The sequence below is a fragment of the Silurus aristotelis genome, assembly GCF_946808225.1.
Source record: "Silurus aristotelis genome assembly, chromosome: 25".
NCBI lineage: Eukaryota > Metazoa > Chordata > Actinopteri > Siluriformes > Siluridae > Silurus > Silurus aristotelis.
Window position 1 is genome coordinate 11389560 of NC_139598.1, and position 19911 is coordinate 11409470.

At 37.9% G+C, this 19911-nt stretch overlaps 1 protein-coding gene across 2 annotated transcripts in view; it reads left to right on the plus strand.

Moving 5' to 3' along the window:
- Positions 1–3072: 3072 nt before the first annotated feature.
- rpgrip1 (RPGR interacting protein 1) overlaps positions 3073–19911 on the plus strand; it is a 30734-nt gene continuing 13895 nt past the window's right edge. Inside the window, exons 1-16 of one of the 2 annotated variants that reach the window (XM_083529874.1) lie at positions 3073–3291; positions 3380–3430; positions 3611–3728; positions 3870–3997; positions 11734–11827; positions 12328–12441; positions 13282–13387; positions 14605–14751; positions 14989–15062; positions 15283–15485; positions 15571–15677; positions 15765–15815; positions 15984–16163; positions 16291–16408; positions 16545–17054; positions 18124–18245. In XM_083529874.1, the coding sequence (XP_083386000.1) occupies positions 3225–3291; positions 3380–3430; positions 3611–3728; positions 3870–3997; positions 11734–11827; positions 12328–12441; positions 13282–13387; positions 14605–14751; positions 14989–15062; positions 15283–15485; positions 15571–15677; positions 15765–15815; positions 15984–16163; positions 16291–16408; positions 16545–17054; positions 18124–18245 (2190 nt within the window). In that variant the 5' untranslated portion in view covers positions 3073–3224. The remainder of the gene's footprint in view (positions 3292–3379; positions 3431–3610; positions 3729–3869; positions 3998–11733; positions 11828–12327; positions 12442–13281; positions 13388–14604; positions 14752–14988; positions 15063–15282; positions 15486–15570; positions 15678–15764; positions 15816–15983; positions 16164–16290; positions 16409–16544; positions 17055–18123; positions 18246–19911) is intronic. The other variant, XM_083529873.1, reaches the window with a different exon arrangement.

Here is a 19911-nt window from a genome sequence, read left to right on the forward strand (position 1 = left end):
AGTTTTCATTCCAATTCAATCAACCTTTTGAGGGCAACACTAGTCATAAAATAAAGCAGATACAAAGCCCATATTCTTAAGCCCAATTACCTCACATTAGAAATCATAATGTATTCTTTTCCAACCTTGAAAATGGCATGGTTGTTGGTGGAAGACAGGATATTTCTGAATTTCATATGTAGGCCTGTGTCACAGGTCTCTTTACCCAACATCTGTGCTGGACCGCCCTCATACTCTAGATGGCATTATTTAAATGAAAACAAGACAACACTGGAATAACAGAGTGCAATGCTACTGTATTCATTGTTCCAGGTTAGATCTTTAACTCAGGTGACTGTTTTTCTGTAGATACATGTTCTACCTTCTGTAGCAAACCTTTATGAACAAATCAACTTGTTTGAATTGCAAAAAGATTCATAATTTCCATAGCATGGGGAACTATTTATTTATGAACATATATTTTAAAAGTATATATATTTTTAGTTAAATATATTAGAAATGAGCAGCTGACTAAACAGCCATGTAAAATACATCCACAAATAGGGGGCACACATTCATTACTCTACTCTTACAGTAATCTGAAAAGACACAACATATCACACAGATTAAATACAAGACATTGTTTTGCTTTATCTGATCTGACTCTCAAATATACATGCCACAAAACAAAGGAAACCATTCTACTCACTTACTCAGTCACTCACTTCAACAACAGCACACAAACACACATCTCCATGTCTGTTTATTTAATAAAAAAATAAAAGCATAAAAAAGTAACATATAAACCACAAGCCTTATATTGTCTGGACCCTCCTTGTGCCACCAAAATAGCCCTGTCATTTCTCCACAAGACCTCTGAAGGTGTGCAGTGGTATCCAGCTCCAAGACATGAACAACAGATGCTTTATGTCACATTGTGACATGGGGCTTGGATGGATTTGACTTCTGTGGGAACATCACACTGCCTCTGCAGACTGTGCTGTATTTATTTCTAATTATGCAATTCACTGTGACTTAGAAGAAGATGACTTACCTTTTGATTCTGGTTCCTCATGATATTTTATAGATTATATTCTTGACTCTGTCATCTCTGGTATTGTCTCATTATGGATGCTATACAATTAAACTATACAATTTATATTTATAATTTATAAAACCATATAATTTATATTTATTAATTCATTCATATCTTTATTTTTATTTTTTAAATAAACACATGACAATTGTGTGTTTAACCTGCATCTTTTCGAAGTTTTCAAGCAATAATGTTAATAAAAACACTGCCTTGCTGGCATACAGTGCCTTATTAAGTATACACACATGCGTGCACACACACACACACACACACACACACACACACACACACACACACACACACACACACACACACACACACACACACACACACACACACAGAGAGAGAGAACCCTTCATAATCTGATTAGTGCTGTAAACCTTCTGTTCTTTTCTTTACATGCATGTAAGCAAAAAGCAGTTTCAATCAAGCAAATCAGCCCAAGTAAAAATTATAGCAATTAAGAATACAATTCCAATATTATTTGAGATACTTTCATGGGATACCTAAACCAGTGTCATGGGCACCATACCAAATCTAGGGTTATCCACTTTCTCTGAAATTATTTTAGGTTTATTAATCTACAAGTATTGTAAATCCTTAGTTGTTTCTTTTGGAAATAGACATAGATTTTGTCAATTTTTAGATTGCAAATGAGGACTGATATAATATTTTACCAAGAGTGGTGTTAATTGGTGTTTTTTGCCTAGCCTTTTTTAATATTCAATTTCTTTACAGTTTACAAAACAATTTTGAATTAAAGCATGAATTGTAGATGGTTTCCTGGTAGGGCATGGATTACAATCTTATTAGGTCAAAGCAGTCTAATGACCATATGCTAGACACCTGTGGGGAGAGAGATTACAAAGTAGTACACACAGCAGGAGGAGGCACAGTAGATAGAGATTACTAAACAGATTAGTTTGTGGTCATAGAGCAGAGTCTTTCATGGGGTAACAAGAAACATCTTGCATTAAACTGATGCAAGATCAAAATATTGCTTTAAGTATGAGAAAACAAAATAGTATTTACAAAGAAAACTAAATTAGAAGAAAATAAATTATCAGTGGCTTACAAGAGTGATTAAGAGATCGGTAACTGGATTAAAAAAAGGCTACTGTTCCGATCATTATAATGATGACAATTTTTGGCTACAGGAATATTTTCAACTACAATAACAGTAAGTATAAAATTAAATGGTCTTCAAACTGTCTACTTCTTCTTGCTACCACTGTCTTTTAACTGATCAATTTTCCTGTCTTGCTTTAACACTGCTACCCATCCTTCATTTAAAGAAACATGGCCTTGTTGGAGAGAAAAAAAAAAAGATCTTTTTTTTACTTGACTCAAGAAAGTAAGGGAAAGATAAACCGGAAAATATCTGTTAAAGCAAAATCCTAACTTTACATAGAGATATGATACATGATTTCATAGAGAAATTAGAATACCTATACATTTATTTAATTTATTTAATATTTGTATGCTTTAATACCAAAGCATGCATCTCTGATTGTATGGTGCAGCTTGAACATCTGGAAAGGCACTATCAATCCTAAAAGGTTTTAGAGCCAAATTTGCTTCCTTAAAGAAGATGTCTTGTTCCAGGAAGGCCTTGCATATTTTAGCAAGACAATGCTAAACCTCATCCGTATCTATTACAACAGCATGGATTTGTAGTAAAAGAGTATCAAACTGGCCTGTCTGCAGTCCAGACCTTTCATCATTTGAAAACTTTTGGCAGATCATGAAATGAAAAATTAGACAAAACACCCAGGACTGGAATCGAGAATCAGATTCAAATTAGACAGCACCCCTCTCCCAAAGCTCCAGCAACTGGTTTCCTTAGTTCCCAAATGTACAGTATATGGACTGTTGTTAAAAAAAGAGGGGATGCTAAACAGTGGTAAACCTGGTAAATTTGTTCTATAAGTCATTAAACCTGGTCAGTAAACCTGGTCGGTTTTATGAGATTTGCAAATCATTGTGTTCTATGTTTATTTACATTTTACGCAGCTCCCAAAATTTTGTGGAATTGGGATTGTTATTGTTTGCTTTTTCACTAAAGAAAATTATTATTATAGTTTTATGTGTCTCTGTGTTCCAGACACTGCATAAAAAAAAAAAAAAAAAAAACTGTCACTGACTGTGGATGGCAGCTATAGATATTCCAGTAAGAGATGTGGGTCTAAAAGGAGCATCTATCCCTGTCATTCAAGGTGTTTGTGCGTTAGATATTAATATAGACATTCATTCAATATTCATGTTTTCACCTTCAAATAACTGTTATTTTGGTCTAACATTCAGGACAAGATGTGTGGTCCTCAAAAATACTGCCAAAGGTCCTGAAAAGTCATGGTAAGACACAAATCACGATAATTCTGGAGTAACATCTACCTGACAGTAAACAATAATTGGTATACATATTTGAGATAATAATATAATTGAAATTGCATACATTCAATAATTGAGATTTGTTTCACTTTTCTTTTTTCTTTTTTTTTTTTTTTTTTACTTTTTTCATCTTTTATATCTCAGATTTTCAGCGTATGTCCAAAGTATCATGGAAACAGCTTGAGGACCAATATCTCTGTCTACAGAAGGAGACTACACTCCTCAAACAACATGTTAATATAATAGAACAGAACCTACAAAGGTTAAATATATACAAAATCATTACCACTCACACAGATGTAAACACACAACACATCAACACACATATGTACACACACAACTTCCAAGCCAGACATGTACTGTAAAGCTAAGGATTTATTCTCTGTATTTCTCTCTCTGTTAGGTTCTTCAGTAAATTGTCAAAAATGAGGAATGGGAATTCTTGCTTTGCTTGGGGTCAACATTTTGATGCTCATGACCCTATTGGCAAGCTGAAGAATCGTGTACCTACTTTAGAGATTCCACGCATAAGTGAGAAGAAGATTTTGTCATTTAAAAACAACTCTATGCACTATGTTTTAAGCATCATTATTTTCCCATATATTTTACTTTTACTTTAGTCCTAATAGAAAATGGGATTTATAATGGAATGGGTTTTCAAATAACTATGAATCTCAGTACAAAACATAAAAAAATGAAGCCTATTTGTGAGTTTTGAATATGCATGAATTCAAATTATGTTGGATGTAGACAGGGAAGAATTTTTTTATTTTTGGTTGAGTGCAGAGGACATTTACATTTATGCCATTTAACAGACATGCTTATGTAAAGCAAAATCCACTTTTTCTCATTTATACTCATTATAGTTAAGGGCTATAGGCATTGCCAGCTAGGTGGTATCATTTTTCCCACTTAACTACCACTTAAAAACTAAAGCTAGCATTGTCTATTGTTGTAATTACCGAACTGCTGACAGCATTTTGTTACCTGTATGGTCAGTTATCAACTTTAATTTCAAATTAAAATTGTATTTGTCACATACACATTTATACAGAGTACAACATGTAGTGAAATGCTTCTTACAACTGTCCAATATATAAATAGAATAAATAATAGATAAAATAGATAGATAATAGATAAAAGAAAAAAATACAAATTCAAATAAAGTATAAAATTATAAAGTATTAATATAAAGTATAAACAGAATAATTAAAAAAGAAAAATGAATGGGGTTAATAATATAATAAATAAATATAGTCATATTTATATTATATATCCAGTTTCCGACTCTTGATCCGTGCGTGACAGAAGATCGGACATTTAACCGATATCCTACCTCGATGGATCCGCATCCGGTACCCATCTTGGATCCCATCAAGGAACTCGTCGCCGCTCTCCAGGAGGCCTTTGCTCGGGCCTCTACCCACCTCCAGCAGTCAAATGGCTCTTTATATTCCGGAGACGCGGCCGAGTGCAATGGCTTCCTCCTGCAAGTCAACCTATATTTGGAGATGTAAACTCACAAGTTCCCCACTGACCAAGGTAGCGTTTCTAATCTCTTTGTTAACCGGAAAGGCTCTGTCATGGGCAAGAGTCATATGGAGCTTCAATATACCAACTCATACGCGCTTTTCACCAACTACTTCGCGGAGGTTTTCTCACCACGGCAGATCAACTTTTTAATCTGCGACAAGGATCCTCCCTACTGACGGAGTACAGTCTTCATTTTCGCCCCCTAGCCGCCAGCAGTGGCTGGAACGAAACCACTCTCCTGGGGGCATACAGCCAAGGGCTAAACCTGGACATCAAGCTGGCAATAGCCATCTACGATGATGCTCTGGGATTCAAAGCGTTTATTCAGCGATTCATCCGCATCTTCCAGCGCCTGGTGGCCTGTTGTTCCACGTAAACAGAACTAACCCCCCAAAACACCGTCTCTTCCACCCTGGAACCTGAACCCATGCAAGTTGGATCCCAATGGTTAATGAGATAAAAGAGAGAGCGTCGCCTCGCGGGAAGGGCTTGCCTGTATTGTGGTGAGCACGGACACTTCATTCCCCAGTGTCCTGCCTGACCTTCACACCTGGCGGTACAGTACAGTTGACTTCACCTCGGAAATCACTTTTCTAAACTCCCGGTCACACCCATACCACCCATGCTCTCCCTTCTGGTCTCTGCCCTTGTTGATTCCAGCTCCACAGGTAACTTCATCCCGAGTGCCTAGAGCACCTTCAGCTGGGTTCAGACAATCTAGGGGAAACCCTTAGCGCGTGGTTGGGTGAAATACTCTGCTCCGGTGGTCATTCTCCAGGTGGGCTTATTCCATCGTGAGAAGATCAGGTTCTTGGTCCTCGAAAACTCCATGGTGAGCATCATACTGGGACGTCCCTGGCTGGCCCGACACTCACCTAAATTCTCCTGGAGCCCGTGTGATGTCTTCGAGTGGAGCTAACCGGGAAAAACTGCCTACACCACCTGCCCCAACCACGCCCGGACCCGATCCCCTGAGCAGCCACACTAGTATCCCAACAATTCAATTCAATTCAATTCATTTTTATTTGTATAGCGCTTTTAACAATGAACATTGTCTCAAAGCAGCTTTACACAGATAATGCGGTGATTAAAAATGAATATGTTCTTTATGAGTAAGTTTGTCCCTGATGAGCAAGCCGGTGGCGACTGGCGACTGTGGCAAGGAACAACTCCCCGAGATGGCATAAGGAAGAAACCTTGAGAGGAACCAGACTCAAGAGGGAACCCATCCTCATCTGGGTTACACCGAATGTCCATTTGTGGCAGGTATACAATGTTGCGGGGTGCAGTGATGATGATCAAAAGCGAAGTGTATTTCTGAGTCAGTGTAGGAGACTGTTGACATCAACTACAGTCTAATCCATCCTCAAAGCTCCCGTTCTTACTCCGGAATTTCATGGAACCACCCAAGGCGTTGATGACAAACCTTCCCCAGCTGCACAGAGTGGCCTCCAGTCAAAGAGAACACTATCCAGAGGCAGGCCTGGATGAAGTGGGAAGATCCACGGAGGGGGAGAGGGGCAGGAACAGTGGTCACTGGAGCCTCAGGAGCATGTTTAACTCGACTGAGAGAGAGAGAGAGAGAGAGAGAGAGAGAGAGAGAGAGAGAGAGAGAGAGAGAGAGAGAGAGAAAAGGGAGAACCAGAAGGCAACACAGACATGAGGGATCTCTGGGATAAGAGACGGCCCACCACACCACCATCAACAAACCTGAGTGAACGCGTGAATGTGAGGGGACGACAGCGTACAAATATCCCAGTTCACCAAACACTCTATTTCAATGTTCCCTCCAGATCTGAGCCTTTACCTGAGAAAAAATCTACTGATTAAAGGCTTGACTAAATAAATATGTTTTCAATCTCGACTTGAACACTGAGACTGTGTCTGAGTCCCGAACATAGGAAGGCTGTTCCATAACTGCGGGGCTTTATAAGAGAAAGATCTGCCCCCTGCTGTAATCTTCATTATTGGAGGAACCAACAGATAGCCAGCACCTTTTGATCTAAGTAGGCGTGGAGGATCATACTGGTACAGAAGTTCACTCAGATACGGTGGTGCGAGACCATTAAGTGCTTTATATGTCAGTAGTAGTATTTTATAATCAATGCAAGATTTGATTGGGAGCCAGTGTAGACTGATTAATACAGGGGTGATGTGGTCATATTTCCTAGATCTAGTGAGGACTCTTGCTGCTGCATTCTGAACTAACTGAAGCTTATTTATGCACCTACTCGCACACCCAGACAGTAAAGCGTTACAGTAGTCTAATCTAGAAGTAACAAAAGCATGAACTAGTTTTTCTACATCCTGTAACGACATCATATTTCTAATTTTAGCAATATTTCTAAGGTGAAAGAAGGCGATCCTGGTAATATTATTCACGTGAGCCTCAAAGGAAAGACTCGAGTCAATAATCACACCAAGGTCTTTGACAGCCGTACACGCTGAAACAGAAACACCATCCAGAGATGCTAGGTAATCGGAAAGTTTGCTTCTAGCTGCATGTGGTCCTAGTAAAAGTACTTCCGTCTTATCTGAGTTTAGCAGAAGAAAGTTATCGAGCATCCACTGTCTAATGTCCTTTACACATTTTTCAACATTGTTAAGCTGATCTCTCTCATCTGGCTTTGCTGAAATATACAGCTGTGTATCATCAGCATAGCAATGGAATCTGATACCATGTTTATGAATAATTTCTCCAAGAGGCAGCATATATAAAGAGAAAAGCAGAGGGCCTAAGACAGATCCTTGAGGAACACCAAACTTTACCTCAGAGAGTGTGGAGAACTCACCATTAACATCAACAAACTGATAGCGATCAGTCAAATAAGACCTGAGCCAAGAGAGAGCTGTTCCCTTTATTCCAACAACGTTCTCAAGTCTAGCAAGCAGTAAAGTGTGATCAATGGTGTCAAAAGCTGCACTAAGGTCGAGCAAAACAAGTAAGGAGACAAAACCCTGATCAGAGGCCAATAACAGGTCATTTACCACCTTAACTAGCGCCGTCTCTGTGCTATGATGAGGCCAAAATCCTGACTGATACATTTCAAAAATATTATTCATAAGTAGGTGTGAGCAAAACTGCTGTGCTACAACCTTTTCCAAAATTTTGGCTATGAAGGGGAGATTTGATATTGGTCTGTAGTTGGACAGCTGACATGGGTCAAGGTCAGGTTTCTTAATTAGGGGGTGGATAACTGCCAGTTTGAAGGATTTTGGTACAAAACCAGTGCTAATGGAAGAGTTTATTATTTTTAAAACAGGTTCAATTACCTCTGGAATTATCTGTTTAAAGAAACTTGTAGGCAAGGGATCGAGAATGCAGGTTGATGATTTTGATGAGGAAATTAATGAAATTAAGTCATTCTCGTGAATAGGAGTAAAACTTTGTAATTGATTGTCTGTTATAATTACACTGCTGTCTACAGGGTTACTTGTAAAATAATTTGGATTTATATTAACCGTCTGGATTTTTTGCCTGATGTTTTCAATTTTATTATTAAAAAAGTTGAAATCATGAAATCATTAGTACCTAATGATGGTGTGCATGTGAGTGCAGTGCTTTTATTCCCTGTTAATTTTGCTACCGTGCTGAATAAAAATCTAGGATTATGCTTGTTATTTTCTATGAGGGTGAAGAAATATGCTGATCTAGCAGCACTAAGAGATTTTCTATAAATTAGGAGGCTCTCCTTCCATGCTATTTAAAATACTGTTAATTTTGTTTGACGCCATTTACGTTCTAAATTTCGAGTGGTCTGTTTTAAGGTGCGTGTATGATCATTATACCACTGTGCTAATTTTTTCTCCCTGATCATTTTGGTCTTAAGGGGAGCTACATCATCTAGGGTATAACGTAATGTTGATTCTAGGTGTTCAGTGGCCCAGTCGAGCTCTGCAGGGTCAGACGGAGATCTATCTAATATCGTAATTTCTGGAAGATTGTTAATAAAACGCGCTGCTGTAGCTGACGTGAAAGTACGCTTAACACGATAACGTGGTGAAGTAGTAATGCAATGACTGAGGCAAATTTTAAAAGAGATGAGATAATGGTCTGAAATAGCTTCAGACTGTGGAATTATGACTACGTTTTTTATTTTTAATCCAAATGTTAACAACAAATCGAGAGTGTGTCCACCACTATGAGTGGGTCCTATAACATTCTGATTAATTCCAACTGAATCTAGAATGGACACAACAGCTGCTCTTAAGGAGTCTTCCTGATTATCAAAATGAATGTTAAAATCACCAACAATTAATGCTTTGTCTAGAGAAGTAGCTAAATTTGTGATGAAATCTGCAAATTCTATGAGAAAATCAGAGTAGGGCCCTGGGGGTCTATAAATAATAATTAGTGGAATTGTCTGACTGGACCTGCTTTCGGACACTGAATATTTTATGCTGGTGTAAAGAACTTCAAATGTTTTACATTTGTGTTTAGTCTTTTGTGTGACGCTTAGATTATTATTATAAATAGCTGCAACTCCGCCTCCTCTGCCATTTAGACGGGGTTGGTGTATGTAACTATACCCAGGAGGACTCGCTTCATTTAATGCTAAATATTCATTTGGTTTAATCCACGTTTCTGTTAAACACATTATTTTAAACTCCTGGTCGGTAATAATTTCGTTTACAGTAAGCGCTTTAGACGTGAGAGATCTAATATTCAGCAATCATATCTTAAGATCAGAGGTGCTGGCTGTGCGTTCAGTCCTATTTAAATTTATGTTAATCAGGTTACTAAAACAGACTTTCTGAGAATTCCTATATTTTGGTTCCGCTCGGGGGACAGACACAGTCTCAATTTGGTGGATCCAACAGACTGGTAACCCTCCACGGCTCTGACCCTGTACGTTCTTTTCTAGGAAGCTCTTCCATGCAGAACAGAACTACGGCATCGGTAACCGAAAAACTCTGCCCATCAAGCTGGCGTTTGAGGAGTGCCATCACTGGCTGGAAGGGGTGGCACACCCTTTCACAGTGATCACAGACCACAAGAACCACCAATACCTGGGAGAAACCAAGCACCTAAACCCCCAGCAAGCCAGATTGGCCCTATTTCTCACTTACAATCATTTACAATCAATTATTGTCCCAGCTCCAAGAATACCAAAGCCAATGACCTGTCCCAGATTCATGGCCTTGACAATCCCACAGACTCTAAACCCATTGTTCTCCCCAAGCTAATCCTCAGCCCCATTATCTGGGATTTAGAGGAGGAGATCTGGAGGGCGACCCAGGGAGAGCCAGCCCCCACCAGATTCCCGGAGGGGAAAACGTTTGTTCCTGGGGCTTGTCATCAAACCCTGCTGAGGTCAATACACGAGGCCCCAGGTTCCGGCCACCCGGGTAGGAGACAGACCCCTGTCCTGGTCCCAGCACGCTACTGGTGGCCAGGAATGAGTGGGGATGTAGCAAGATTCGTCCAAGGCTGCTCTGTCTGCACTATGTCAAAGACCCCACATCAATTACCAGCGGGAAAACTGGTCCCCCTGCCGACCCCGCAACAGCCGTGGTCCCATCTGGTAGTGGATTTCATTACGGATCTGCCCAACTCCGATGGAAACACCTGCATCCTAGTGGCTGTGGACCTGTGCCAGGAAGCCACCGACCTGACCCCATTCCAGTGCGTGCTAGGCTTCCAGTCCCTGCTATTTCCCTGCACAGATGAACCATCCAATGTCCCAGCAGTGGAACACTGGTTTCGGGAAAGTGTACGCATGTGGGAGTCAGCGCATACACAGCTCCAAAGAGCCCTCAGGACTACCCGGAGGTTTGCAGATCCTCTGAGATCGGAGGCCCCCCTTCAGCTGCCCTACAAAAAGTTCAGTCCCCGTTACATAAGGCCATTCAAAGTCATGAGGCGAATCAATGAAGTGGCCTATTAGCTCGAACTCCCTCCCTGGTACCGCATCTATCCCACTTTCCATGTGTCACTCCTGAAACCCTTCTCACCTCCTACCACAGAGGACCCTGGAGTCACCGTCAATCCTCCTTCCTCGGAGATGCTGGATCAGCCGTCAGTGTACTTTGTCCGAGAGATCCTGTACTCGTGCCATAGGGGCTCCACCCTGGAATATCTCTACGTACCTGGGGTACAGACCGGAGGAACGCTCTTGGGTTGCCAGGCAGGACGTCTTGGACCCAGTGCTCCTGGAGGAGTTTCACGCCAGTCACCCTGACTGTTCTGCAGCCCTAATTCATATATATATATATATATATATATATATATATATATATATATATATATATATATATATATATAATATATATATATATATATATATATATATATATATATATATATATATATATATATATATATATATATATATGACATATATATATATATATGACATATATTGACATAGCCAACCGACAATATTCAATGAATTGTCGTATACTTTAAATTTTAGTCACATTTTTGCTCTTGATTCTAGCACCAATATTAAAATCTAAAAGTAATTTCCGTTGGCTGAAACAAGCTTGAAAGCACCTGTCAATCATCAATCATTTAGTCTTAAAGATAGCCTAAAGGTTCTGTTCTTGTTATGTTTACAACATTACAATGGGTCTTGAAATTAGGATTAGGTTTTTCCACTTTACAACATCCAAAACCAAAAGTCCCCCCAAAAAATTGTTAATCTTACTTAAAAATGTTGTTGTAGTCAGTGTTGCAATAAACTGATTTCACCAGTGTACTGTTAATATGTATTGAATGTCTTGTGTTTTAGGAAGAGGTGTACAACGAGAAGGAGAAGTCAATCAGACTACTCAAACAGCCCCAGTGCTGAGCTTCACCAATGATTACAAAGACCAGAATGAAAGGTATAACTGTTTAATGTAGATCAAGTCAAGGTTTACATTAGTTTACATTACATTTTTTTCAAAAACATTCTTGTTTGTTAGGTTGAATTCTTGTGCATACATTTTCACCCACAGGAATAGGAGTATTACATAATTTTATTAAAAAAAATGTTTTATAAATACTACAATTCTTTTGTAATACCCATTCTAATAATTTAGGCATATTCCTGTATACAGCCTCTGTACAGCTTAAAAAATATGGCCCAGTGTGTGCATTTTCAATACTTTTGTGCAACCTTTGTGCAAATATGTGATTATAATATTACACATAAGAACAATTTCCTTACCCATTACAACTCACACCCTTAAATCCAATATTAGATACTAATTATTACATTTTAGAGTAACACTTTAATTTACTTTATCTTTTTTCAAGTGCATTTTATTCTGTATGTTCTGTATTTAGTATAGCTCTGCTCTGTTCTGCATAATTTTGTCATATTGAGCCACAACTTTTTTAGGCTAAAAACTGTTGAGCTGGCTATTCAATCCATCAGCGAAACCTTTAAATTCAAGGAGAAAGGACTGGAAGACCCTATAGAAGAAATGCATAAACAGCAAGTTGATCTACTCAGGTAATTAAAAGACTACTATCTGTTTTAAACTAAAAGCACTGGATATAATAAACAACACAAAAAATATGGTCTGAAGTTTGTGGACACCTGAACATTACATGTTATGTGGCTTCAACATGCTGCCAATGTGTTATAGTAAACTCTTCTGGTGAAGGCTTTTGGATTGTGGAGCAAGGGGGTATTTATCCATTTAGCATCAGTAAGGGTATGCACAGAAATCAGGGGAATGCACATTTAAATACATACCAATTCATTCCCTAGATGAATTTTCCGTTCAGGTCAGGTTCTTCAACTCCAAACTTAGCAAACCACATATTCATGAAGTTTTATACACATGGACATTGAAACAGGTTTCAGCTTCTTAGTTCCAATGAAGGGAATTTATAATCATATTATATACAGGTCTGTGCTTCCAACTTTGTGTCAAGAGGTTGAGGCATGGGTATGATGGTCAGGTGTATACATACTTTTGACCATGAAGTTCCCTGGTGGTCTAGTGGTTAGGGTGCAGCGCTCTCACAGCTGTGGCCTGGGTTTGATCCCCAGTCAGGGAACCAGCCATTAGGGTTGCACAAGCCAGTGCGCTCTTAGTGCCTTTCCCAAGCCCGGATAAATGGGGAGGGTTGCGTTAGCAAGGGCATCCAGTGTAAAAACATGTGCCAAATCGAACATGTGGATCATGAATACGGATGATCTGCTGTGGCGACTCCTAATTGGAGAAGCCGAAAGAAAGTAAGTAAGTGTATCTTACAAATTAGTAAAACAATTTTGTCTACTGTATGCAAAAAAATGGTTGAGCATTATTCTATAATTTATTAAATCTAAATGTATTAATTGCAGACTAACCATAAAAGATAATGTAGATGTGATCAGACTGAAGAAACAGCTGTCTGCTGAAAGGACTGCTCTTTTGGTCATGAAGGATAAGTTTACAGATCTAAAACAGGTGAGTTTTGGATAATGTAATATAAATGTATTTAATCTGTTGAAAATATGGTTAGAGAGAAGTGGAGGTACCCACATAAAAAAAGATAATATAAGTAATATAGTTTACCAAAAATGTTCTTACAGTCTACTTTTTTTAGGTTTATGAGACTCAGCTGGAAGAGGTGAGTTAATAATAAAAAATCCTTGCTGCATGATGTGTTAATAGAAGTGTTATTAGTTTATATTTAAAAATTTTAAATAAACTGAACAGAAACCCAAATAAAATCAACATTTGATATGACCAGCCTTTGCCAGCATTAGCTCTTTGAAAATTTGCACACAGTTTTTGAATCAACATGGCAGGTAGGTTGTTCCAGACATCTTGGAGAAATTACCACGGCTCTTTTGTGACTGTAGGCTGCCTCAAATCCTTCTGTCTCTTTGGGTAATCCCAGATAGACACTATGATTTTAAGAAAAGGGTTTTGTGGAGGCCAGACCATTACTTCCAGGACTCCTTGTTCTTCTCTACATTAAAGAATTCTAAAGAATTAATTCCAAAGGGCACTGACTGTATGTTTGAGGTCTTTGTCCTGCTACAGAATAAATGTGGGGCCAATCAGATGCCTCCATGATGATAATGCATTATGTATAACTATCTGCCTGTATTTCTCAGCTTTGAGGACACCATGATTCATGACCAAATCTCCAACTCCATTTGCAGAAATTCAGCCATTATGTTCCAAGGAAAGCTCACCATGCTTTACTGTTGCCTGTAGGCACTTTTTATTGTATTGCTCTCCAGCCCTCCAGCAAACAAACTGCCTCCATTTACATCCAAATATTTTAAACCTCGACTCACACTTGATGCCATTTTTCTGCACCCCAGTTCCAATGCTTTGTGCATAGTTGAGTAGCCTTGTTTCCATCTTGGAGGTATGACTTTTTGGTCCGATTCTTCCATGAAGACCACTTCTACTGCAAAGCAAATATTCATTGTGACTTTATTTCACATTACCAAGCCTTAGTACTCTTGATTGGTATTGTGTTGCGACTTGTTTTTGCCTTTATCTTATGATCTCGTTCTACAATGGCATCGTTTGTTCGTATATGCTATTCTCTCGTTATTTAGCATAGAAATTACATGAATTTTCGGTGTCCTTTTTTGTGACCTTTACTAGCAGTAATAAGTTGTGATGCGTTTGTTCTGCTGCTTGTTTATGCATATATACTATAGAGCCAGCGGTCACTACAGGAAAACCAGGAGACATTGCTGGGAAAAGTGGGGCAGCTGAGTGAACTACTAAAAGAGGAAAAACAAAGGGCATTGGACCTTGAAGGTCATCTTAACAGTGCCACTATTGCACTGCACAGCTTAGCAGAGGTACTGCAGTTATGTCACATTCATATTAGTGAATTCAGTATTTTTTTCAAATATAACACACCCACATTTAGTTAAGACATATCCATTATAATGCAATCACATTGTAACATATCATTATTGTAATCTATTTTTTTTTCAGAAAATTCGCTTTGGGACAATGTTCATTGTTAAAAGATTTACACATTAAAATAATTTAATTAAATTTATTTATCTAACCCATATATGATTTCTGCTTAGCTTGAAGAGAGGGTCTTACACATTGAAGGAGAGAGAAATCTCCTGAAGAAAAGTTATAATGCTTTACTGCTTAGGTGAGATTTCTCCCAGCAACATACTGCTTTTTAAATAGCTAAGCAAAAACTTTATTGCATCATTATTAACACAAGTATTAAGTACAATACTGGCAGCTTTCTACTGTTGCAAATAAAATAATTTGATCTGTTTTTCACACTAGCCATTTAAATGCAGTAAGACTATGCAAGTTTAAAGCACAAGGAATCATACTGAACTAATTACTGATTTGCATCACAGCACTTTGTCCCATAGCCACCATAATGAACATGAGAATGAAAAAGACATTGATAGCCAGGAAATGGAGCCCTGGAGAGCTGATATGTTGGAACTGGAGAAAAAGCTGGAAAATGAAAAAAGGGAGAGAGAAAAACTGGAGCAGGAAAACAAGAGGTTGATGCAAGAAAATGAAAGGATTCAAGTGGAAAGAGCAGAAGAAAGAGGTAAGCATGTTCGAATGTGAACAAGAATTCACGGATTACCTATTATTGCAGCAATGTTCCATAACTCAATTGTTTTCTCATTTAGCCATGACATCTACCCTTATAGAAAAACATGCCTTCCTGGAGCAAGAAGCATTACAGTCCAGACAGAATTTGAAATCCCTACAAGAGAGACTAGACAGAAAATCAAAAGTAAAAGTGATTTTTGTCTTGAAATGTTTTATTTTTTATGTAATGGCATATATTGTTAGCCTTACCTTTGTACTTTTTTCATCAAAGGATTTTCACATAGATGTGGAAGACCTTAGCGAAGTTCTGATGCAAATTAAGGTTGGTTTGCTTCTTTGTAATCAGCATTTACATTCTTTTTTGCAAATAGCACTTTTTACATTAAATCTTTTTCTTTCTTTCTCTCTCTCTCTCTCTCTCTCTCTCTCTCTCTCTCTCTCTCTCTCTCTCTCTCTTTCTCTCCGTGTGTGTATATATATATATATATAGGCTTTTCGACTACAGCACGAGAGTTTTAAGGGGCTGACGGTCCTGGAGAGTAATGAGAAGGTCAAGGATCCATCACAAGAGCTGGCTGCTCTACAAGCCTCACATGCAGAAACCATACTAGAGCTCCAGAAAACTCGGGAATTGTTAGCATTGCAGCATAGACTCAATATTGACCTGCAGGTAACTAAAACACACACACATACACACATACACACATGCACACAAACACTGTAGAGAATTCTACATTATTATGTATATTATTTGTAAATTAATAATAACATAAATGACAAAGGCTCCACTTTGGCAGACTGAAATGAAGATAGAGAAGGAGAGAGCAGAAAGGGAAAGGGAATGGAACAGAAGGGAGGTCAATGAAAAAGACAAACTGTTGAAAAATAGATCTCTTCATATCAGCAGTTTGAAAGGTAAGAGTTGTGAGAATACTGCAGATCTGCAATCTTTGAAGAAATATACATTTGGTTAAAGTGTTCAATGCTTGAAATTGCTACCTATTTTCTAACACTGGGTTTAACCAATTTTTTTCTCTACTTATTATCTTAGCTCAGTTAAGACATCTAACTTACCATCCTAGAAACTACAATCAGATAATATCACAGCAAAACACATGGAGAGGGACGGAGAAAGGGTTACCCCAGATAAAGGAAGGGAATACCATGTTGAATCAGCTCCAGGATGGTGAATCCTTGCTTGAAATCAATCTCATGGGAGCCACGTTTACCCCTATGGGACTGAGACTTATGAGAGAGCAGAGAGTTGTGGATGCCAGTGGTCCAGACCTGGTGACATTTTGTACCTACACAGTCCTTGACTTTGAAATGCACTCAACCCCACTGGTTTCAGGGACACAGCCAAATTATGGCTTCACATCCTGCTTTGTTCTCACTGAAAACAGCCGCACCATGCTTGAGACTCAAGAGGTGTTCGCACATATTGAAGTACATCAGTCACTAGGAGGAATACAATTTATAACCCATGGTAGATCCAGCATCCCCCTCAGGCAAGCAATACTGCACAAAGGAGAAAAGGTGAAAGGGAGAGTCAACATTACAGGTAAGAGGAACAATGAGGTCATTGTCAATGTATGCTACCTAATGAAACCACCATTTTGAAAAATAAATGTTTCCCATTTCTAGCAGTGTCCTAAGTCCTAAATCAAGTCTTAAACTAATTCAGAGCAGTGTAAAAGAACCATGATTGATGGAAAAAATTCAGCCTTCCTAACTGTGTTCCTGTTACACTAGTATCAAAAATCGGAAACCAGAATACAAACAGGACGTTTATTAGTACAGTATTAGGAAACAAACAGAAGCTAGGTAGAAGCATGCACCGGAAAACGGGTATACTCCGAAACACAGGTAGTCCAGGAATGACCACCAGAATGAACCGTAGATCGGACGGTGAGTGAGTGACAGTTCCTCATTGGGCATTAAATACACTAGCATCATCTTCTTGGTTCAATACAGCCCCAGTACTTATCTAGTGTAAATGAATGTCTTTTATTTACTATGTGAATGTACCTGTGAGTCATAAAAATGTCTTTTTTTTTTTTTTTCCCTTGCAAGTTTACTTACCTTTAACAATAACCAAATATACATTATATGTCAGGGTGCGACTGGAACGACCCAAAATGCAGGACACAGGCAGAAGTTAAATGAATAAAGGTGTCAGTTTTTTCTTAATATTTGTTAAAATTTATTTACATAGTGCTTTTTAAGAAGAATTACAGAACAGAAAAATTTTACTGCCAGACTCAATGAGGGAATAATACTCTCAATTATTACTTTGATATTGCAAGAAGCCAAACTAATCAGAAGTAAGCATTCAGTCACATTATTATTATTATTATTATTATTATTATTATTATTATTATTATTATTATTATTATTATTATTATTATTATTATCTAAAAAAAAATGATCATCATTCTGATGTATTTAAGTTTTTTTATGTATAAAGTTGGTTGTTTAAATTTCTAACTAAGGAATGTGACTTAATAACATTGTATGATCATTTTATGAGGTTGATTGATCTATTTTATCAGGCACCTACTATTCCTGTAATTTTTATATAAACAGATCCATTACTGCAATTTATTTGATGATCTAGTTTTGTTTTATAGGATCCAAGGGAGAGATAATAGGGGTCCTGGAATTCTGGGTCTGCCTATTCTTTGAAGAGGAGCCAAAAGATATTCACACAGATTCACACACAGCTTTCTACTGGAGTCACACACAGCCTGAGGTAAATACCATTTGCAGAATCTATATCTGATATATACTGCTTTGATGCTAAAGCTTCATTAATTAGGTTTCTAAAGAAACTGAAGCTGTTTGGTTCAATAGCCCACAAAATAATTTTGGAAGTGGTTTCTAGGCACAGTGAATATTATGGTACATTAATCCCACATTTATCACAGTAGTTACGGTCCAAAACCACCAGTGATAATCGAAAAGGCCCGATAAACGGACACCACCCCAAAAATGGTTGTATTAACATTTTACTTCATTTTATAATTAATAATTATATTTTTATTAATACATTTAATTATTTCAACATTAAAACCCATAAAAAACAATTCCCTATAAGTTTTTTGGTCTATCATGCTATCCATTAGAGACCAGGAAAATCAGTCACACAAATAAGTTATGTGGCAAATGCAATTCTATGATAAACCGGGAATCACTGTATTCCAATTACTTATGAGAGTGCTACTATGTAGTTTATATGATAATCTGTCGCTGCTTTGTGAATAATGTGATATTCCACGTAGTTCCTAGGGTATGACTAGGTAGTTGCTTTGAAATCCCACTTGGTTGATAGGTTTTAATATGAGCCTTCAGAGACTTGTTAGAGTATTGCTAGCTAGTTTCTGTATTATTTTTAGCTTTGCAGTGGCGGTGACAATTAAAAACCTGAGATGATTTAAGAAAAGAAACCTTGAGAGGAAAAAGACTTTATAAAGCATCCTCTTCTGGGTGATACCATGTATTCATTTGTTAAATGTCACCATTGTTAAGGTTATCAGCTTTATATTGATGCAGACTTGAATGCAAAATTGTTAGTGGCAATTGCAGTCTGTAGCCATTGTAACTTAAATTTTTCAAAATAAAAAAAGCTTTCTCTTGGCTGTCAATGTGAACCCTTCCTCACCAGATCCAGACCTCCTAGTCAACAAAACATATATATATATATATATATATATATATATATATATATATATATATATATATATATATATATATATATATATATACACAGTGAGGGAAATAAGTATTTGAACACCCTGCTATTTTGCAAGTTCTCCCACTTAGAAATCATGGAGGGGTCTGAAATTGTCATCGTAGGTGCATGTCCACTGTGAGAGACATAATCTAAAAAAAAAAATCCAGAAATCACAATATATGATTTTTAAACTATTTATTTGTTTGATACAGCTGCAAATAAGTATTTGAACACCTGTCTATCAGCTAGAATTCTGACCCTCAAAGACCTGTTAGTCTGCCTTTAAAATGTCCACCTCCACTACATTTATTATCCGAAATTAGATGCACCTGTTTGAGGTCGTTAGCTGCATAAAGACACCTGTCCACCCCATACAATCAGTAAGAATCCAACTACTAACATGTCCAAGACCTAAGAGCTGTCCAAAGACACTAGAGACAAAATTGTACACCTCCACAAGGCTGGAAAGGGCTACGGGGAAATTGCCAAGCAGCTTGGTGAAAAAAGGTCCACTGTTAAAGCAATCATTAGAAAATGGAAGAAGCTAAGGAAGTGGGGTCTCAATGATCCTAAGGAAGGTGAGAAATCAGCCCAGAACTACACGGGTGGAGCTGGTTAATGACCTGAAAAGAGCTGGGACCACCGTTTCCAAGGTTACTGTTGGTAATACAGTAGGATGTTATGG